General features: G+C 44.8%; 1 protein-coding gene across 5 annotated transcripts in view; it reads right to left on the bottom strand.

The window, feature by feature from the left end:
- Positions 1–1,074: 1,074 nt before the first annotated feature.
- FGFRL1 (fibroblast growth factor receptor like 1) overlaps positions 1,075–22,858 on the bottom strand; it is a 180,407-nt gene continuing 158,623 nt past the window's right edge. For all 5 annotated transcript variants that reach the window (XM_075054353.1, XM_075054442.1, XM_075054532.1 and 2 more), the window contains 4 exons: positions 16,031–16,111; positions 10,307–10,591; positions 5,810–6,163; positions 1,075–2,903 (listed from right to left, as the gene is read on the bottom strand). In XM_075054353.1, the coding sequence (XP_074910454.1) occupies positions 2,494–2,903; positions 5,810–6,163; positions 10,307–10,591; positions 16,031–16,111 (1,130 nt within the window). In that variant the 3' untranslated portion in view covers positions 1,075–2,493. The remainder of the gene's footprint in view (positions 2,904–5,809; positions 6,164–10,306; positions 10,592–16,030; positions 16,112–22,858) is intronic.

Here is a 22,858-nt window from a genome sequence, read left to right as displayed (position 1 = left end):
GCAGGGATGGAGCAATTGATCCAGGTGGCTAAGGCAAAAAAGGGACTTTTTGGAGCAGCTTATATTGGTGAAGGAAAGCGGGCGCTTACATGCTTCGCTGAATCAGGGTCCCGTCTCACAGTGCTATGGCTGAGCAAATAGGGAACTGTTTGGTTTGCTGGTGATTCAAACAAGCCCGCAGAAAAATCACTGCAGGTCAACCCAGAGCAAATACCTTCGGAAACATTCAGAGAAAAGCAAAGCCGAAAGCATTGTTTTGTTTCAGATTAAATGAAGTGTTTCACTTTTAAACAGAGCAGCTAGTTTGTTAAAGAGCTCTTTTGCAAAGCAGGCTTGAGAAGGAAGTAATTTCAAACATAAAAATTGGCATGTTTCAAATTTTCAGGGTTATTTTACCAACAAACTTAAAGTGAAACTCAAGTGAACAGCAAACAGTTGCAGCATAGCTGAACTTGGCTTCTCTAAAGAAAATTTTGGCCACTAAAGGGTTGCGTGCCTCTCTGTGGCATGCAGCAGAATGAAGGTGTGAGCCCTCCTGGAAGGGAGCAGCTCCCCACGTGTTCTTCTTACTGCACCCAACTCACCCTCCACTGGCTCCTTCAGCAGCTGCATTTACAAATGAAGTGTTTCACCTACATTTGATATTTTCCCCTCCCAAGCACCCCGAGGCCGAAGTTTATTTTACAGGCTCACAAATTACTATGTTTTGATTTACAAAATTTTCTTTTAAAAAGAAAACCGACTGCAGGTGTGTGCTTAAAAAACAAACGCAACATCCCCCCCCCCCCAAAAAAAAATGCATAGTGAAACAGATTTCTCTGTGAGCAGAGAACTTTGCTACTGAAGATGGCAAGGGGTCCATGAGAAGTGATCTGACCACTGCAGACCCTCACAGCCAGAATACAAATGGTGGAAAAGGTCAGTTTCTGATGGAAAGGATGGCACCAGCAGTACCTGAGGTGATGTTAGGAGATTACATGTGGCTAGTGTAAAAAGGCATGGAGATGACCTCCAGGTTAGGAGAAGTACAGTTGGTCACATGCTACATTGAGCATATTCTGAGCATGGCATCTATAGAACCTGAAAAAAAAAATCTTTATTTTCTTTGATCAAAAATATGTATAGAAATGCCTGTTTTGAGGAAAATATCATACATTTTTTTCTTGTTTAACAAAATAAATTAAATATACATGACTTCTGTTTAAACTCTATATAGAATTACAAAGGTTTTATATTTGCAATTGGATTCATTTCCAGTCCATATAGGTATTTAATATGGTCCTTATTTATTTTCTCTTCTTTCTGTTTTGACTGTTGTTTGAACTGCAATAAAGTTGCATCACTTCCAAAATGTTATCTGAGGGGAGGGGACAACCACACACAACCTAGGTGAATATTTCTCAAATGCGTTTTTTCCAAGATTATTATTTCATTCTCTTTGTTTCTTACTCATTTTTCTAATGTTTTCATGTATTTTGCATTGATGTAGAAAATCCAGTAGCTTGTCACTGTGAGCCATCAGAGGAGGACAGCGTGTTTTGTTTTCTTCACCATCAGCAGTTCAATTATTATTATTATTAATTATTATTATTTCTTAAATATAAATATAAAGGTGTTCTGTACAATGTTCCTCTTTCCTTCTTTCCTTTTTCCTGGCAGTGGCACTGAGTCCTAGGACCAGGGGAGTAGAGCACTTGCGGTTTGTTCTGCAGAACACCCCATGGGAAACACGATGCCTTCAACTTGCAGAAATCGAACCAACCAGCTTCGTTCGCGTTTCAGATCAAATGACCATGATTGAGAACCATTCAGTGTTTCATGTTGTGAATAGAAAGTAGTTTTTCCGGCCCTCTTGTGTTATTTTTTTTCCCTGGAAGAGGTGAATTGGTTATGTCTCCTGGTGCTTTGGCACTAAACCTCAGGTACTTCAGAGCTCGAATCACTCAGAGCGGGACAGGTCTGGGGGCTTCCCACCAAAACAAGTGATGTGCAGCAGGCACAGGAACAGCAGTGCCCATCCAGAAAAGCATTACAGTCACCTCTTGCTCTTCTTGCTCCTTTTAGCAACACAAGGAAGGAGGTGGTGGCTCACGTCCCTGTGTCCTGTCTCACTCGTCGCCACCTTGATTAAAAAATCTGAAAGTCTCTGCTGTTGGAGATGGCTGCCTCTCTGCTGAGATTTGGAGTTCCTTCATTATTCCTCGGCTACATCCTGATTGCAATAATAAAAAACAAAAATCTCTTTTCTCTCTCTGTCTTTCTCTATTATATATATATTTATATAGATAGATATAGATATATACACATATATATATACACACATACACACACGCATATACAATTATATATATATGTATATATATATTTAAAATTATATATATAATCTTTTCTGTCTGCTTTGCCTATCGCTGGCAGTGTGAGCTGACTTGGAGCAGTCTCTTCTGAGGTACCACGAGGAAAAGCCCGAACGAGCTACTGTACACGGCCGCCCTCTTAGCACTGGTACTGAATGTGCTGGTGCTGATGGACTTTGCCTTCCACGTGCGAGTGGGTGTGGGTGTGGATGTCCGTGTAAATCTTTGGGTACATTTTGGATGCCATGGCCGGGGCGAGTGCAGGTCCTTGGGACAGTAAATGCTGCTGCTGGGCAACATATTCCTCATAGTTTATGGAGGAGATGCAGTCTTTGTCGGGGACCTGGGAGACGCAGATCCTGTCCCGGGGCTGCGGCCGGTGCACGGGGGCAGCAGCTGGAGGGGAGCAGGGTTTCTTCTTGGTCTGACAAAGCCACAAGAGGATCGTCCCAAAAATGAAGACGGCTCCGGCAGGGATGCCGATGATCACGGGCCAGGGCAGGCTGCTGGCCGAGGAAGGGGGCACAGGTGCACTCGGAGGCTTGGGATCTGGACATTACGGCAGGGGAGAGAGAGAAAGAGTTAATTAAATGCAGGCAAAGTGGATTCAAAACAGATGTCACACTTGGGCTGGCTTTTGTACAGGTTGTCTGGCAACCCTGCCAGACCAAGTAACAAGGGAGAAATCAAGCCAGCACATGATGTTTGGTAACTGCTTTGCTTTTCAGTGCTCCTGGAAGGACAAGCAACTCATTTTCTCTGGTTTAGGGGTCGGGACAGGAGTCTTCAGGGGATTTTTTAACTTTCTTATCCAAGCTTTAATGGATGCACTATAGCCAGCCTGAGAGAGTTTCCTAACACCCTCACTCTGCGATGGAGTGGGCTTCGCTGCCCGGATTGGAGAACACAACACGGGACGTGTCAGTAATACCTCCATGTCAGCAGACCAGGAGGCACAATTGGGTGGTGCAGAGCCACGGCACGTTGCCCACTTGCCTCTGCTAGGTGTAGCTGTGTCTGTGTGGGCTTAAGACGCTCTTTAGCATTCCTGTCTAGCTATACTGGAGCTACTCAGCCGTGCTCTGCCATGGCAGGCAGCATGAATGTGGTGGTTTGGAAGGGTTGTCTTTGAGTTTCTTGTGTGGCTGGAAGGAAGGCTGAAGGACGGGAAAAACATGAGCTGGTGTACCCTCCTTGGCGCTCAAGCCATGGAGAACTGAAAGTTCACATGGCATTAGTGTGTCCAACTCCATATGGCAAATCTCCACCAGTCTCCTTGGAGCTGCCGTTGGCTTTCCAAGGGCAGCATATTCAGCTACTGGAGGAGATAAGATGCTTCAGACAGCATCTTTCACACCTACCTCCCATTTCCCCTCTTTGCTGTTGGCAACCTGTATATCCCTGAGTAGCCAGTCCAGTTTCTCAGTCTGATTTCTTGATTTATAGACCCAAAAGGAGTCCTGGGGTAGGATCCTTGCTATCAAAATCCCCATCTAGATAGCTACCAGCTGGGATTTCCAAAGCCCTGAAAAATACTTAGGCACAGAATTCAGCTTGCAGGGAGACACTCAAGAAACTTTGAAAACCACAGGCTATTCCAATTGCCCAGTGTGTTATGTTCAAACATATATCACTTGACTTTCAAGCCAAACTTCTTTAAGACACTAATGTCTTTTTCTCTCCTTGACAAATAATCCCACTGCTAGTCTGAAATATTAAATATATACCATGTGGTCTCTTTGAAGTCAGAAGGACCTATTCTGTTGACCTCAATAGACAAAACTTTGATTCACCAACACTGGAAATTACAGAAAAATTTAGGCTGGAAGGGGAGTCTGGAGGTCATCTAGTCCAGCCCCCTGCTCAAAGCAAGACAGGATCAGAGAACTGACCCATCAGCTGACCACGAAAACAATAGTCTTCGTTTTGGTTGGGAGAAACAAAAGTGTTTTTATATTCATCCATGCTGTTCTCTGGAGCTGTCTATGTCAAATCTGGTAGGTTTACAAGCAAAATGGTGTTTTTCTAACTCATGGCCTTGCAACCACATCTTCGCCTCTGAGGGCAAGCTGGGTTCTCCTTCTCCGTCATTGCCAATAACAACAGGCCTGCAGGCTCTGGTTCTGGTATGAGGCCTCATTATAGTCCCATTTAAATCAGTGGAAAGTCTCCCACTGATTTCAGTGGGAGCTGGATCAGACTCTCATAGTTCAGAAACTCCCAGAGGCTTTGAGTTATATACCACCCACGCAGCCTTTGCCTTGGGATTGACAGACTTTCTAGCTGGAGTTTAGTCCTAAATCTAAGTGATGCAGAAGAAGATGCCGAGAGCATTCTCTTGCTTGGCAACCCGCTGTCAATATCTAAATTCAAGCTAGTGACTCTCGATGGCTGCTGAGATGCAGAGCTTTGGCAATCAGTGAGCAGAAGAAGCCATGCTGCCTTAGTTACAACAGTCATAAGATTTTCCCCACTACCTACACAGAAAACCAGTCCTAACAGCCTGGGAGAGTTAATGATCTCTGTCTTTCACTGGTGTCTTGACTGGAGATGCCCCATTAGACCTGACAGCTAAAATGTTCTACTATTGGCTCCAGCTCCTGCACTCTTAGCTGTGTTGGCCTTGTGGTGGTGAAGGGAAGAAAAAGCAGTTAGATTGATTTTTGTCATAAAACTGGTGGATCTGAAGCTAGATTCACACGGCAAGATGAGGCATAAAGAAATGCCTTTTTGAATAAAAAATATTTATCGGGGCAGAACTGTCCAGTCAGGAGACAAAGGAGCAAATGACAAAGCAAGGATGGTGTGTCTCAGTCACACTTGATAGAGCCTCAGTTGGATGTGGCCACCAGCTCTGAGGCCTGCAGAGAGAAGGAAGCAGCTACAAGCTTGGTACAAGGGTCCCCAGGGGATCATTGGGTAAGAATTTAACTAAATAATAATTCTCTCTTTCACACTCATTCTTTTCCTTTCCTTGTGACCAGGACAGTTTTTATTCTTCTCTTATTTTATGGGCCTGTGTCATTGTTTCCTTTTACCAGCAAAAGCAATGTAGAGAAGAGCAAAAGAAAGGAGAAAGTTGCAAACTGTGCTGCTATTCAGTTCCCCTCTCACGTCCTGCACCCTATCACTGAAGTGATGTACCGCCTGCAACTGCAGTATCCTTTCCCAGTTCTTCTTCCATACAGGAGACGATCATTCATTTTATTTCACCTTGCTGGAATCGTTATCTTCCATGAAGGGAGAAAAGGAAACATTATCAAAAGGATATCAGCAGGGGCTGATTTAAATCAGGGTTAATTTATTCCCTCATTCATTCTTATCAGAACTGGGCTAGCCTAAATCAGCACAGCATCACAGAGGGCCATGGAGCCCAATAGGCATCAGCAGTTGTATTAATAAATACCATGATGCAGACTGTTGGTTCAGATGAGGGGAAAAAAGGCATAACTCACCTGGCAGGACTGTGAGAAAAGCACTGCGAAAGCTGTAGCCCATGGTGTTTGCCCCCAGGCAAATGTACATCCCTGCATCCTCTTCCTTGGCTCGAGTAATCATCAGTTTGTTCAAGTAGGAACCATCGGGACGGGACCAGACCTCCCCTGTGGGCAGTACAACAAACTTCTGTCCCCCGACGTCAATGGTTGAGTTGTACTTGCTCTCCGTGCCATACTCGACCCTTTTCAGCCACTGGATGACGGGTTTGACATCGCTGCGGACTTTGCACTGGAAGGATGTGGTCCCACCGTAGTCTACCGTCGTGTTGACAGGGTGCGTCCCTGTCAGGATGGGCTTGGACCTCGTCCTCTCTGCACAAAAACACAGGGAGCTCAATGGAACAAGGTGTTTGCCAATCTCATTAATTTGTGATTGCAGAAACATAGGAAAAAGGCGTAGGAGGGTTGCAAAATAATTGTCTAGTCCAACTCCCTGCCCCAAGGCAGGCTGAGATTTCTGCAAACCTCTCCTGATATAAATTTGCCCAGCCTCTGCCAAAGCCTCTAATGGTGGATGCTCTCCAGTCTCTCCAGACAACTCCTCCATTGTCTGAGGCTTAGCAAGTCTTTTCTCATGCTCAGTCTGAATCTTCCTGTTTCTAACAAGGAAGTTACTCACTCTATGTGCATCAGACCTGGAGAAAAGTTTGCTTTCTCTCTTAGACCTTATATTTTGGAAGAGTTTCTTCAGCCCTCTCTTCTGTACACTGAACAACCCTCCTAACTGATAAGGAAACAGGGTCCTAAGAATCTCCTGTAGAAGGTTTTTCTGTCTTTGCTGTGTTTCTGCTCTCTCAGGTCACTCGTGAAGCATTTATATTTGGGTACCCAGTTTGTGGTGGTATTACTTGACACCACACAAGTCAGACCTGGCCTTTCTGCTCCTTAGCAAGTATTGTAAATCCAGTCTGGACTACTGAATTTCCCCATTCCCTTGCTGTATGCTGCAGCTATGAGATGACAAAAGGGGCCATCCTTCCTTGTACTCCCACTTATCCCCATGTCTCAGGGACCATATCACAGAATAGTGGGATCTTAATGATGTACCTTGACCTATAGGGTCAGAGGCTGCAGTGATCTTTCTTGAGTCTTGACCAGAGGAAGATAAATGGCCTGATACTAGCCCAAAAGTCCAAAACCCATTTCAGGATTAAATTTGGGTAATAGAATAGGTCTGAACACAAATGAAGTGGACTATTTCACTGTAAATGTTCATTTGATATTGACCCTGATGATGTCTTACCAAGGTTTATAACTATCTGAAGGGAGGGTGTAAAGAAGATGAAGCCAGACTTTTTTCAGTGGTGCCCAGTGACAGGACCAGAGGCAATGGGCACAAACAGAAATATAGGAGGATCTAAACATCAGGAAACACTTTTTTACTGTGAGGGTGACTGAGCACTGTCACAGGTTGCCCAGAGAGGTTGTGGCATCTCCATCCTTGGTGATATTCAAAAGCCATCTGGACATGGTCCAGGGCAACTGGATCTAGGTAACCCTCCTTCAGCAGGGGAGGTTGGACCAGATGACCTCCGGAGGTCCCTTATAACCTCAGCCATTCTGTGATACTGCGATGCTGTGTCTCTTACCACCATGTCTGGTAGGGTGCAATTTACAGGTGAATGTGACAGAACCTTATGTATTCTCAGACACAACATCAGTTTTTTACCAGTTATTTACAAGTACATATCTATTGAGAGTCCACACCAGAACCACTGTGGCTATCCCCAGTATGGGGACAGTGAGGGGCGGAGAAAGACATGTTTCTTCTCCTTTTGTCTTCCCAAATGTTCCCTAAAGACAGACAAAATTGGTTGGGAAAAGGCCCCTTCTTTCACAGACCAATGGCAGGCTGTGGATATTGTCTCATCTTTTGTCTGGGAGTCCTTCAGGAGCTCTCTGTCATCTCTGTTGCTGGGCCTGGTAGCTGCCCATGGGGACTAAACTCTACTGGAAGTCATCCCATGTCATGTCATCCACTTTTGAGGGAGATGAGACCACAGGCACTACTGGTGAGGAAGATCTTCTCTTCATCCTCACCTCCCTACTTTCATTATTTCTTTCTTCAGTCTAATCATCCCCACACTCACTATGGAACAAATTTTTGTGGAGGAAGAGCTCAGAAGGCTTTTGCTTTTCTAGCCAATAATAAAATCTTTCCTTTCACACAATTTTTTTGCCTCAAGTCTCAGCTGATGAAGGAAACAGGCTGCCCAGGGAAGTGGTTGAGTCGCCATCCCTGGAGGTATTCAAAAAGCACGTAGACAAGGCACTTCAGGACATGGTTTAGTGGGCATGGTTGATGGTTGGTCTCAATGATCTTAAAGGTCTTTTCCAACCTAAATGATTATTTGATTCTATGAAACAAGATGGTAGGAAAGGAAATCAAACACAAGAGGTTCACAAGACCATCTTTTCCAGCATGATCATAAGCCTTAGGTTGTGTCAACATCACATAAAGTCAAAGGAAAAATATATCCCTCATTCTGAGGAATGTTTGGATTTTTTTTTAGTGCTAGCATCAGAGAAATCAGTCACAGTTTCCAGACAAGGATATACTGCAAACCTCTATCCTAGGTACAGAGAGAAATTATGGTATCACAGTGGGTGGTAACTGCGGGCAATCATCAACTGCTTTTGACGGAAAACACTGTTGGATTGAGCATGTAACAAAACAGCTCCCACCAGCACTGGCTTTGGGGTGACAGGAAGGAGCAATGGACCCTCTTTCAAACACTCAGGATACTTTCAATAATGAGGGCTCTAAAGATGTGCTTGGGAAACAAAAATACCACAGTGGTCCCTATAGGCTTTGCCTTGGGACTATGAGCAGGAATCACAGCTGGGGAGACTGCGATTCAGATAAGCAGGACTCAGGAGTGGAGGCTCGGGGGGGGGAAAGAAAGGAGGAAATTGAATAAAACCTATAATGCTTCATAGAATGATGTTAAAAATAGAAAGATGTCTGAAAACTGCTTAATGCCCTTATCTCCTTGACTCTGGTTCCAGCTTTGGTTACTGTTTTCACTCCTAGCCAGCAAAAGCTAATGAAAACAAAGGTTACATACATCTTTAAGTTGATAAAAACCAAGATAAACAGGGACACAGAAAGAGGTTTGTTCCTGGTGCTGTCTGGTTTTGATGAAGTGAAAATGCCACAGCTGCCATTAGGATGGGGCTTGATTCATTTCCCTGTCTCTGCTCCTGGTTTTAGTGTAAACACATGTTTTTACTGTCTCCACACAGCTGCATCTTTATCAATCCCAGATGTCCAGCAGGTTTGTGCTTTCGGAGCCCAACAGAGCTCCCCACATGTGCTTTTAATTCCTGTGATTCTAGAGAAAGGACTTATCAGAGAACAGATCTTTACCTTTAAGAACAATCTTTCACACTGGGATAAACTTTCTCATGTTAAAATGTATGCACAAACAACATGCTTTCCATGTGGCTGGAAATAGCCCTCCATGCCCTTGCTCCTCATTAATGAAGGCTATTCAATCTTCCTTGCACTCACCTCATCTTCTCCACTTTCTTGAGTTGGCTGCTCTGTAATCATTTCCATGACAACTTATGACAATGTCATAGACAAAGCACAATGATTTAAGAATAAGAGCTCTTCTCTGGTAGACTTAGGTAGGATTTTAGTATAATTATCTTCAGTAATAATAGGGGAAACAGGAGATTAGAGACCAAGAATCAGAATAGCTAGATAGTAAGTAGAGCAATTTACCCCACCACAATGCAGGGTAATCCCCCACAGCTCATCTTCTAAAGGTTGAATCTCTAAAGCTATGTAGGCATCTAAAGATACAGACAGGACCCTAGTGGGATTTTTTTCTCTTTTTAGTATCTCATTTGTACCCACCTGAACCTTTAGATGGCAAAATGTTTTTTAAAATCTGGCCCTAAAGCCTTGTGTAGTTAATCACTCTAGTCATAAGATTTCTGCTGATTCCCTTGGGAGACTTCTCTAATGAAGTGGGCCTCCTATTACAGCTATCTAGACTAAATTTTCAATTGATTGGTTTCACCCTATTACCACTCTGATACAGTAATCTGGGCCATCCTAATTATTTCCACCCCTCCTCTATGGTACATGAAAAAGCTTTCTCAGTTAGTTCTCTGTCTGTCCTTGAATTGGGTCTGTTGGTAGTGTAAGATTGAACTGGGCAATGGTGAACTTTTACCATGCAGGTGCCCTTAGAGATGACTTTCACATGTATCTCTCCTCATTTCAGCTAATAAATTGTATTGCGGCTATTCTGTCTTGCCCAGGTGTTAGGTTTATTCTAGAGTTTCAGTAATGTTTTCTCTGCTTCTGCTGATGTTTTTAACACTTCCCCATTTCTGTGTCCAGCTATCGGCACTGCACACTTGCCATCACGCTCTCTTTACTCAGCCAGCCCCCTTCTCAAAGCTCCCTCCCTGCCTTCCCACCCCAGAGGCTGCACTTACGGATTACTTCAACTTTGTACGTTGCATTGATTTCTCCAACTTTGTTAAACACTCGGCAGGTGTATTTCCCGCTATCCTCTGGCTTCAGGTTCTTCAGGTTCAGCGTCCACTTCTTCTTCTTGTTCTCCCCAATCTCTTGGGGCGTGAGGGGCTTATTGTCCTTCAGCCACGTGATGTCAGGCCGCGGGTTCCCGCTGGCCACACACTTCAGGCGGATGGAGCTGCCGACGGGACGGGCGATCACTCTCCGTCTCATCTTGGCAGGTTGCGTGAACCTGGGCCGGGCTGCAAAAGGCATGAAAAATTGACTGTGGTGAGCAAAGGACTTGCAAAGAAGGATACTGCTGTCAAATGTTATGGCCAAATCTGCTTGAGATGCACCCGGCAGCCCCATGCGTACAAGTGTATCGCTGTCTCTCATATCAGCTCAAAGTGCTTTCCTTAGAAAGGAGACACCACCCAGCCTGATGTATTTGAATGTCTACTGGACTGCTATGGCCACCACATTAGCCTTCTGCACAGCACAAACCTGGAATTTCTCAGTGTCCATAAGGCAACTGCGTCAGACAATCTCACAAAATAATACCCAAATCACGTTATTGTAGCTGAAGGCAAAATGCGGCCGCATAATCACATTACAATTGTTACCATATTCCATGCCACAAATGCAAGCCCTTAGCCAAGACCAAAGGAACAACCTCAGATTCCTGTCAGGCTGACCATTTTCTCAATCTTTTGCTGGTCACTTGAAGCTTCATTTTCTGAAGATGTTTTGCCCCTTAGTTCTCACTGGCTTTAATGGGACTTACGAAGAGTCAACGTCTTTTCAATATGTAGAAAAGCCTTAGAACTGTGCCAGACTTTTGCACATTGATCTGAACTTAAATGTATGCAATTCATTCAACATTAATTTATGAAGGACTCAGGCTGAAAGGCCCGAAGAAGCAAACAAGCAAATGGAAAGACCAAATAAAAAACCCTTGAGTTTGCTATTAGAAGATACCCCATGCCAGTCCATCCCAAAAAATGGAGAAGCTGAAGCAATAGCTGCTGGTGGACAGAATCATGGGTTAAGATAGTCACCTTGTCTTAGCAAGGAAATCATCAATATTTCTAACAGCAGTAACAAGAACACCAGAGAAATGCAAGGTGCCCACCTGGCAAAATCTAAAACTTACACCCTCGACTGCACCTAACTTTAATTCAGATTATGTCAGAATTCCAGGGGGAAAAGAGGTGGCACCTTTACACACTAGTAGCTTTATTGACATTGCAGAGAGATTTCCTGTAAAGTCATGAATTGGTCTAACTAATCAATAGAAAGAAAAAGATCTTTGCAAAAACTTTTAAGACAGTTGAAACCATAGAACATGATCTGTTGCAAGGCAACAGCTTGTCTAATAGTATCTTGCAATGAAGAATTCAAAAGAAATTACAAATTTCTCACAGTTACCTTTAATTATGCAACGCCAGTCCAGGGGCACTTCTAACTGCAGTCTCCTGCTGAGATTAACACCAGTCCTGACTCCCACTTGGCACTCTCCCCCTACGTCCAAAATACTCCTGCCAAATTCACCTGTCGTCTTTCTTTATTTTGGCAAAGTCAGTTTCTCCTCCGAGTCCATTCAGCGTTTCCACAACAGGTTTCTCCCTCTGCTTTTAAACCCTGTTTCTTGCCTACCATGATCTTACTCTTCAGCCCCAAAGGGCAGTCACCCTGCATTTTTGCACTCCCCCAGTAAATCCTCCCCCATCTTTTTCTTGGGAAATAAAAGAAATAGGTAATGAGTAGCCTGGTCTGTGGCACACTGGGTTGAATTATGCCCATCAGCCATTGTCCTTCACCAACAGCAACTGGAAAGCCACAACCTCCGTAGCATATAACACACCAAAGCAAGCTGAGAACATTGTGCTTCAGGTATCAGGGAAGTTAGGTATAGGACAGCACGGTGGGACTCTATACTAGAGAGCCAGCCCTGCTGCCAGGGCTGAGGACCAGAAGCTCTGGGATGTACATTATAGAGGACCTTTGCTGGATGGAGGAAGTCTGCGACCTCCTCCCTCCAAGCATTGAGGACTGGCAGCCATTGCCATCTGAGGACTGTGAACATATCCCTTAGTCCTCATCCCGCTGCAGCCTTGCCCAACATCCCTCCCTCTCAGAAGAAGACACCCTTCGGCATACCCCTCTCTTGACAGTCCTTTTCTGTAGGGGAAACCATCTGCCTCCACAGCCTTCCCTTGCCCCCGGTGGCTGTCATTTTGGGTCTCAGCCATTTCATGTTATTTCAAACTCCTGCTCAGAAATGCTTTACTCTCCGTACAGAGGCTTTCATGTGTAATCTAATGAACCGGAGCAACTCCGACACCGAAAGTCTTTGCCGTGACAGCTGAGCAGCAAGTGTGACATACTAACCCACTCCACAGGTCGTGGTGTGTAAATTGCTGGGTATTCCCTTGGGGGTCTGCTGTAAGAGGAGGCCGCCTCCCAGCAAAAACAATCACCCTCCCAGAGAGACAATTAACCCTGTCAGAGCTGCACGTTGTGAGCAATGACATGCCGAAGTTTAAGTCTGAGCCGAGGGAGACGTGCTGATAAGGGCTGTCATTATGGAAATTGAGTAAATGTCTGCAAGGTGCATGGAGAGGTTAAGAACCAGCCGTGAAATGGGTCTAAACAGTTCTCCTCTAATATGGCAGTAATTTACACCGAGACCAGGAACTGCAGGCCCAGGTAGGGGTAGATACTTGCCGGATGGGATTCCTGGGCTGGGACTAACATAGGAAAGAGCAGGTTGGAGACAGGACGGTCACATTGCCCATGCAGAGTGAACAGTCAAGTGAGTGACTCTAGGCTCTCACCTTCCCTTACCTCTTCGCTGCCTCCACAGGAATATTTCAGAAGGACATGGTGGTGTCCCTGCTCATGACGGGCATTGCAAGACAGAAACTCACTTTCCTGCCCCAAAAGCAGGACTATAACGTTTCTGTTTTTCCTCCCACTGTGACTCCCATGAATCAGTTAGGAGTTTTGCATTCAATCCTCATACATCGTTGCCCAGATACATACTAAACTACAGGTAAAGCTAAACTTCTTTGGCTCTTTCTGTCTGTCTTTCTTCTTCTGTTTAAAGAAGGTTAAGTGATTATGTGGTCTCAAAAGCTACTCCAGGCTGTGTGCAATATGCTGAAACCAGATCCCATTTACACAGTCCTGAATGTTTCCTTGACAAAAGCCTGAATTGGACAAGTTTAGAAAAGCCAGTTAACAAAAAAGGAGAAAGACACACACACACACACAAGAGAGAAAAAGAGACCCAGCAAGCACAAAGGAGAAAGAGGGAGAAGCAGCAGTGTGAGAGAGAGGCAGAAAAAGTCTCTTTTGAGTTGGTGCTAGTAAATGTCTGTCCCCAAATCTGTACCATTTACAGAAGTTTTGCTTGTTGGAGTGCCAGCGAAGGCCATTACAAAGTGTCTCTGTGTTATTTATACTTCACATGCTTGTTCTCCACATCACTTGGCGTTTGCTTCATAAACATGAACCGCGCATTTGTACAGTATAAATTATGCCACACACAAGAGCAAGGGAAAACACAAGTGGATGGGGACAAAGAGACAGTGTTGTGTACGGGTTCCTTGCTGAAATGCTGTTTACCATGAAGATTTATTCAGGCTAATGAAAATTAAATGAAACAGAAGGCTGTTGGCACAAAGACATGGGAAGGAATTCAGCGGTCTCCTCTCCCTGTGGGACACCTCGAGGTGCATGGATTAGTCCCAGTGGCTCCTGTCAGAAGTTGCTCATATGAAGTGAGGTGGTTAGCTAGAACATGTAGTCTGCTGTGATCCACCACAATTACCTTCACATAGTGATGGTCAGTACCACTTCAAGCTTTCATAATACTTATACAAAAAAGTGTCATGATACAACTAAGTATTGAAATACTTTCCATTACTCTGGATAAGAGCTCAGTCAGTTGTGGGAAGATGTGGATGGGGGTATCTATCTTTCCCCACACAAGCTCCCTGCTCTTGAAGGGGGCAGGACCTCTCCCCATCGATACAACTTAATGATGGCAGTTGGAAAGCAAAGTGGAACTTTTTTTTACCATACCTCTCCTCTCCCACTTCTCTAGGGCCCAGGACTCTGCAAAAAAGAACTGCTCCTTCACCCATTATCCTCCAGAGACCCGCAGACGTACACTGACCCTCCCTGCACACCAGCTCACACCAGCAATTTGCTGGTGAACACGGCTGGATGGAAAAGTCTTGGAGGGGTGTGTGGCCTGCCCCAGCCATTTGCCTGCTTGGGGAGAGAAGACAGGAGGGAGGGAAAGGGGAAAAAACAGAGGTGCAGGAAAACTCTGCAGCACAAAGAAGGACTGGGCCAGGGCAGTACAGAGTGAGGCACAATCTGAGATTGTCAATGACTAATAATTTTAGTAGTGCTTACATCTTTTTTCATAATATTATCGTTGTATTGATTCATCATCCACCAGCTCTACCAGGAGCACATCTGCCATGGCATTAAATGTCTGCTCCTATCTACACCCGGGTAATGAAGTGTGGAGAGATGGCAGTTTTTCTTGCTAGCTGCTGAATCCCTCCTGAAGGACTCCTGACCTGTAGTTTATCTAAGCCACCCTTTCTCTAGCTCCAAAACGTTGTTGTCCTTTTCCAGAATGAGTGGAGGTTACCTTCCTCTCCCAGAGCAAGCTCAGTCTCAGCCGAATCTGTAATTTAAGGCTATTATGGCACTGCCTCCTCCAGGTGTGTCCTGGACTACACCACATCCCACCACATCTCTCGTTTGTCAGCTCCTGAAGAAAACTGGCCTCAGCTCAAGTGATGGGGACTCATACAGTGAAAGCTTGACAGGTTCCACCCCTACCATTGCTATGAGGTTACTCCCTGGCCACGAATGTGGTACAAAGCCATCTCTGTATTATAAAATTAAAAGGAGGGATGTACTACAAGAGCAAAATAGAAATGCTGTGCTTCATTCCCTCGAGGTCATAAACTCACATAGCACTCCTGTCAGTAATGGCCAAAAGATGTTTGGCACCAGCCTGACAACTTATTGTCCTTCAAGGAGTGCTTGGACCAAACTTTGGACCGGCAAGTCTTGTGGTGATTCAGAACCTGTTCCAAGTGAGATTTTAGCAGTTCCCCAAAGCTCTGCAACAGCATCAAAATCCTATGCTTGAACAGTCCAGGGCTTAGAGAAGTTCATGCAGGTGTCTAAAAGAGAGGGTAAGCTTAAAAAATACTCAGTTTTGGCCTAATGCTAATTCTCCTGAAGTGAAGTCAGACCTCCCATTTGCCCTCAGTGGGAGCAGTGTTATGTTGGCACTGAAAGCTTTTGGAAATATTGCTGTAAAAGTCAATATGCCTTTTATAGAGAGTCTATGAAAGCTATAATAGCTGCACATGCAAAAGAAAGTCACTGCCCAGAAAAACAAATGCAAGGGAGAACCATGCTGGGGTATATGGCAGGGGGCCCTAGAGCGGACCACGGGCTGCATTTTGCAGAAGGACCCTTGGATGGGATCCATTCACACCGACATGTTCAGCTGACATTCTGTTTATTATTTGACCATCTGTAGGGAGAACTCACTCCAGTCGCTCTGCCTTTCCTTTCCGTCAGCAACTGAGAAACGTGCCGTGTGAACAGCACTGAACCAAGAACTGAGGAAAACCAAAAAAACATACACTGCTCCTTACCCCATTGCTTCCCAGAATGATCTTCGTATTCTCCATTGGAGCCTTCAGGTACTTGGCTATCCTTTCCTGAGCTGGCATCATCTGCAAAAGAAAGGAAAGGGAAGATGTTAAGAAGGTCTCCTGCAGCGCAGCAGTACGGTAACAAGAGTTTGCATTTCCTCCTGGAGGCACCATACAGCTGAAACACACTCAGCATACATTTGGCATCCACATCCTGGCACTTACAGCCTGGCCAGTTTAATGAACAATTTAGTTTGCTGCTTTATAAGCTTTTCGGCAGGCTACCAAAGCAATGGGAGATTAATCAATGTTTCCATTTACAGCCGACAAAAGCCTCTTTGTTTATGTTTACAGGTTGCTGTTCCCTAGGAGGAGCTGATCTGTTGTACCTTCTATGCAAATAAAGGTATAAATCAAAATTACAGATAATTAAACCTAGGAGGTGGGGGAAGACTTATGTGATCAGTAACACAGAGCACAAGCAGTGGAATTTGGGCCACTAATTTGTCTTTCAGCTTCCACACAAAATCAGGAAAGCGAGTAGGTCTGGGGTCAAATGAGCCCTCAAGGGATGCTGAATGCAAAGCTATGGCTGGAAGCAATATTGAATTGAAAAGCTGTTTGTGTTTGTTGGGGTTTTTTTAATTAAGACCACCCATCCACCTGTATTGACAGCACACCACTTTGTCCCTTATCACTTTAGTTATCTATACTGTAGCATCAAGGTCTCAACTCTGTGCCCTGTACCACTAGGAGAAATAGAAAGCACCAGAAGGCGAAACCCCCTCCTCCAGCAGCTCCCACCTCAAATAGCTGCTTTGATATGGCCACCTCCAAGGTCTCCATGTGGGCTGAGGAAGCAGGAGAATGCCCTGAGCCTCCTTCTGCAACCTGGGTGATGCTGGTGGCCTCACAACTCTGCAGCGCCCAGGTGTGAAGTTTTTTCATCCTTTAGTAACAGCCCAAGATCTATTGCACAAGTGCTCAGCTCAGAGCATCCTCTTACGGCAATGCATCACAGCAGGAGGGAGGTCCACCTGAGGGACTTTGGGCACCTACGGGTGATGGCACAGTAAAGTATGGCTCTTCCAAGGCTACTTCTGTGCTCTACAGGTAGCACAGCCCCATACGGCAGCTGGATTTGAGGTGAAGATCTTGATGAAGAGTTACTCAGCTCCTAGCTAAAGTGCACTGAAGTGTGTGAAGTTTTATTTTCAGAGAGAGGTCAGGTGAAGGCTGAGAATAAGTTCACCTCAATAAGGAACTGCTCTGCAATGGTGTTAAAAAAAAATTAAAAAAATCAAGAGAAGTGGAAACATCTGACCTAAGGAATGAATCCCTCCAATGCCCAACTCCTAAAACCCATAAGAAAAAGGTCTCATGAGCAAAAGAAAGGAAATTCCTTTCTGTAATCTCTGTGGCAGAGGGGAAAAACTTATCTCAGCTTATACATGAGCATGCCCCCAGAAAATGTACAAATAGTAGAACTGCTGTTTACAGTTGTTTTAGAAGCTGGGTTATGCTTAAACAGTGTTTAGTGCCTAAACTTGTGTGCAGTCTTTGTGCGAGAAGAATGTATGTTTAACCCCATCCTCACCTCAGTTTCCGCTATTTTAGAAAATCATCCTGTCTCTTCAGCATGGAGCATTTTATGCCGACACATGCTCCACTCTCGTTTGCCACTGTCCCTTAAGCAGAGAGGCTACAATGCCATATGGGTCTGTCCCCCCTCACCCCTGCCAGATTCTTCTCTTCTCCTTGTGGTTACTTTAGCACAGTTTGCCCTGGAGGTATGTACAGCTGTCACTTCGAGGGGAAAAGAAAACTTTCAGGGCAGCAGCTCTTACTTCAGCAGCTCACTCCAGCTGACTGCCCCTTCCCACCTCCCTTTCACACTCCATCCATCGCTGGAAACCCAGAGGCTTTCCCGGGTGCCTCGGCCAGCTCCCAGCCCAAACCACAGGGAGCCAGTGGGAAACACAGTCCCACTCAGGAAACATCAAGTCTCACACAGTGCCATGAGTGCAAATGTACCCTCTGGGCTCCGTCGAGGCTGGCCCACAGCCTGTGTTACAGAGGAGGCGAGTAATCCATGTGCTGCATTTTGCAAATATATTTTTACAATCTTGGCAAACTGAATGCAGGGAATACAAATATACCCATTATATATGATGGCTTGCATATGACAGATTGTCTCCTTTCAGTCAAAATACTGAATCGATTATCTTCTGGCACTTGTACAATTTTTCATATAAATATCAGTAGTGGTACGAATGAAATCTTGGATACTCTCTGACAGAGAACTTAGTAAATCCCTAGGCACAATTAGAAAAATGTATTGGGTAACAAAGAAGAAAGAAAAACTGTGGTCAGAGATGTAGGATTCCTGCCCATTGTTAACTGCCGAATATTTTAAAAGTGGTTAAGACGTTTAAGTGGCGATGTTCTGTCAATTATATCTTAATCCTACTCAGCTTGATGTACAAAGAGGAGTATATCCTCCCTTGCCTCCTGCCTCATGTTACAGTATGTCAGTCCATGTGTGCTCCTCCTGCCTACACACAAGGACTGACTGGCGTTCTCAACACCTCTTGACATGCTGCCAAGCTTTTGATGTAAGTAAAATTGCTCTGAATCTGTTTGATCCTTTGAAGATGCTTCTTCGGTTGTTATCCTGCCAAATCGCAAACCTGCGGGGTAACCTACCAAGCCCAGAAAAAATCATTTTGGGGGGAAGAGATCAGGATAACTAATGCCACCATGCTGAGCCTATGAAATAGATAATTTGGCGGGGGAGGAAGATTGAAAAAAATAACTGCATGCATTTAGGCATGTTGGTTTAGATCCACTGGAACTCGTTTCACATTTGTTAGGAATGTGGTAACGTTAACAACAACACACAGCAGAAGTTTCGGGGAGGGGGGACAAACTGTCATCAACATGGAAATTCATGTAGAGCAAAACTACTCCTTCCCATCCCCAGAGCTGCACACTGGGTAAGGGATGTTCAGCAGTCTCCCAGCTGCAATATGCAGTGAATTGGGCTCCTACCTTTAGCGTGACTGTATCTGAATGAACTCACGCTTGAGAACTGTAGGAAGAAAGCTGATTCACGAGATCCAGAAATTGGATGAAATTCAGCAAAGCTCATTTTGGGAAGACACCCTGAAGCCCAGGAATCTCTGGTCAAGCTTAAAAATGCGAGTGAGGCAGCAGAATAGCCAGTGCTATAACAACAAAGCGTTAACCTGGGATGTGAGTGACCCAGAGTCAAGTCCCTCTTCTGCTGCATTCAGAGAGGGATTTGAACCTCCTGTCTTGCACATTGGGTGAGTGCTTTAAGCTCTGAACTGTGGTCTCAGAGGGCCAAAAAATAAATTATTATTATATAAAGTGGAATGGTCCTGTGGGAGATAGATATCTTAGGAACACCCTTAGGATGGAAGACCCCTGTCTAATTCAGATATCACCAAGATTTGACTTCCACCTGCCCCATCCAAAGTTAGTACTGTGGCTGCCTGGAAAGCATTTGTCTCTCCCTGTTTTGAAGAACTTTCTTATTTATTTTAATTTTAATATCAAGTGGTTTCTTAGGGTAGGGAAACACTTTTGCAGTTTGTTCTAGACCCTGTGCTAGCAAGGATGGATATCTCTCTGTACCACAAACACTCTTTGGTCAGCCTGCTCACTCCTAGGGAGGGATCTATGACACTGAAAGCAAATCCAAATTTGCTGGAAGTTCAGAGGCATCTGGTTCAGCCCAAACCTTCAATCTGAAGCAAGTTCTAAAAGATCTGGTTAATACTGCCAGATCTGAAGACCCACTGTTTGCATTTCACCCCAAGCTTTACAAATGCAACTGTCCTGGCAATATTCTTATTAGACAGAGAGAGGACCTGGAAAAATGAGTCACATTCAGATATGTATGACCAGCATATAAAACGATGAGTTAGTAGCAGAAATCACATGAGTCTTAGCTATATTAAAAAATGACCTAATAAGCCGATTGCTTACTCATGCTCTTGTCACTTCCCACAGAGGCAGGCAGGTCAGGGTGATAAGTACATACAAAAAAAATCAGCCTGCAGCCAAAGGGCAGGAGAGACCAGCTATGCAGCATTGCTAGCTTTGCTGCCAGCAGATTACCGCAAGAGGCAGTGCTAAGAAGGATGAGCTGCTGAAGTTTCCTACAAGCTCCCTTTTCTGTGACCTATATTGGAAGGTCATCCTGTACTGGACTTCTTGGACAGTATCATGGGCTTAGGAGAGCAGCCAGTTGGAAGACGAAGTGGAAAACCTGCCTTGAAAAATAATCACTGACTAATTTTATGTCACGAGTATCTGAGGCTAAGAAAACATATACATGATTTAGGTGTCCTCACTGTACAGTTTGGTTTCATGGTGATACAAATCATGCTGGTTGGTTGAGAAACCTGAAGTGGAAAGCTCTGGCATCATGTCAGGTGATAGGCTTGGAGACATGGGACAAACTCGTGTAGCTCCTTCCCCTCCAAATACCGCACCTGGCCATACAAGACGGGGTCAGGTTGGATCCAGAGGCATCAGCCCGTTGTTCAGGAATGTCAGCCTGATGGCGTGATGCCCAGCTGCTCTCTGGCCATTGCCTCTCCTGCTTCAGGATCTCGTTCCAAGCTGGCTTCTAGGTCGGAGATGCCACAGGACTGAGATGCTGGCATGGTGCTGGCGGGGAAGTGTGTGGCGGGGCTTAAAGGGGCAGTCATGGGATTGGTTTTGCATGAGACTTGACACGTCTGAGCGTATGAGACCCTGATTATCAGTGCTGACGTCATGGGCCAAATCGCCCTTTCTCACCGCAGAAGGCACGATGCTCTACACATACTGCCTGTCACGTGTCTTTTTGGTCTACCACCCGTCCCAAAGCAGGCTGGATTTCTGCAGAAAAGGGATTTCTGTATGTAACTCCATCAATTAACAAAGCTCTTTGGGGATCCTATGGGACAAAGAGTGCCACACAAGCGGGGTATAGTTACTGTTTATTACCATAGCAGAAGTGTTCCATTCCCTCTTAAAAGTTAAAACAAATGGAAAAGTCTGCATAACGGTCCATCTCTAAGAGAAACTGATGGGAAATATTCACAGACTGTTACTGAGCCAGGATCAAATTTTGTTTACCCACAGACTCTCCATGATGGCTTCATGTTTTAGCCGAATGGGTATGACTGGTTCTCAGGCCAATACTACGTGCTGAGCATCCAACCACGAGCCAAAACGACGGCCCAATTTTTGAAGCAAAAATCTAGCCATAATATTTCTCTATGATTCAGAAAGTTGCTTTAATTTGTTATAATGCAAGGCCTGTCCCTGCTCTGACTTGATGGGACCAGCTTTGGAGTCTTTGATGTCAGAGGCCTTGAAAGCCCCATTTCACAGATGAGCCAGCTTTGCATAAATAAACAAAGTGACCTTTGAACTGGAGCCTGAGACCTGAGCACACTTCAAAGCACTGGGGGAGGTGATGGGGAGGGCAACGGGGAATGAAGTGATCAGCATGCATCATTAAGGCAGCCCCCGCTCAACGCTGCCGCTGAACAAGGGGTGTAAATAAAAGGAGGGAGGCAAGCGGGGAGGGAGTGAAATGAGGGGGAAAGTGATGTAATCCAGTCAGGCTTGAACAATTATAATGAGGCCTTCTCCCATGGATGAATGAAAGAGATCTCTCTGAACTCCGGCTTTAAGAGCTGACTCTCGCATTTACCCAGATGCATCATATTTGCACCCCAATGTCCTTCGCTGCTGCAGATGTCTAGTGAGTGACAAAACACAAGTTGCTTGTGGGAGGTGGGTCTTGGGCCTTCCTAGGAGTTAAATCAAAATTTGTTCTGCTGAGCCTAACCAGTTAAACTGAGGGGTGGGAACACACCATAAACTTAGACCAGGAAGTGTTTTGTCTTATTTTTCAGTAGTCTTGATGGTGCAGTAGATAGAAGATAAACACACATGAAAGCAAGTACAATCTGAAAAAGTAGGTCTTTGCAGTTTCTCTCAGATAAATTCAGGATTTCCTGTAATACTTGCTGGAATTCAAGGGGAAACACAAGGGAAAGATCATTCTGTGCTTTGTTTTAGGGAGTCTTCTGCTATCCTGACTGGTTCATCTGATGCCCAGATGAATGGTCCATGAGGTATATATGCAGGCAGGCAGTAACAACTTTATCATCGGGTTTGCAGGGATTAAGGCACTTGCTTTCCCCAGATCTTACTGTGGATTAACACTCCAGGTTTCACTAGAATTTCAGTTGGTATTAACCCCCAACGGCCAGGGAAACAAATCCAAACCTACTGGCTAGCACATGACTTCCATTTGAAAGCTACCACCGCCAGCTGCCAGGATTTTATTGCTCATCTTGTGATATTTGGGGTGTTTCTGGAGGACTTTGATGCTGGCAAGTGACTATTTAAGAATCTAATATTTTTTATTATTGAATAACAATTCTTAACAACTGTGATTGTAAAGAACTTTACACAAATATACCCTAAAAGCTTGGAAGAAAAGGAACAAAACAATCATTTTTGAGATCTTGTGATTTTTTCAGCTTGTTTTGTGGTTTTGCAAGGTCTGAACTACAGCATCAGGACCCTTGGGACTGGTGATCCATAGATGAATCCTAAGGCTGATTTGAAATCATGAAAAAGATTAAGATGCAAAATCTTCATCTTGACTAATTTTGAATTTCCTCCCATCATTGAGGTCTAATTAAGCAAGCCTCCTCTCTGAACCCTCCTTTCTGCCAGAGGCAGACAGGACAAAACTCCAATGAACTCATCCCACTAACCCAAACCTGGTGT

The sequence above is a fragment of the Buteo buteo genome, chromosome 1 (genome assembly GCF_964188355.1).
Source record: "Buteo buteo chromosome 1, bButBut1.hap1.1, whole genome shotgun sequence".
NCBI classification, from domain to species: domain Eukaryota; kingdom Metazoa; phylum Chordata; class Aves; order Accipitriformes; family Accipitridae; genus Buteo; species Buteo buteo.
Note: the sequence above shows the minus strand (reverse complement) of the source record. Positions and strands in the feature narration are given on the sequence as shown.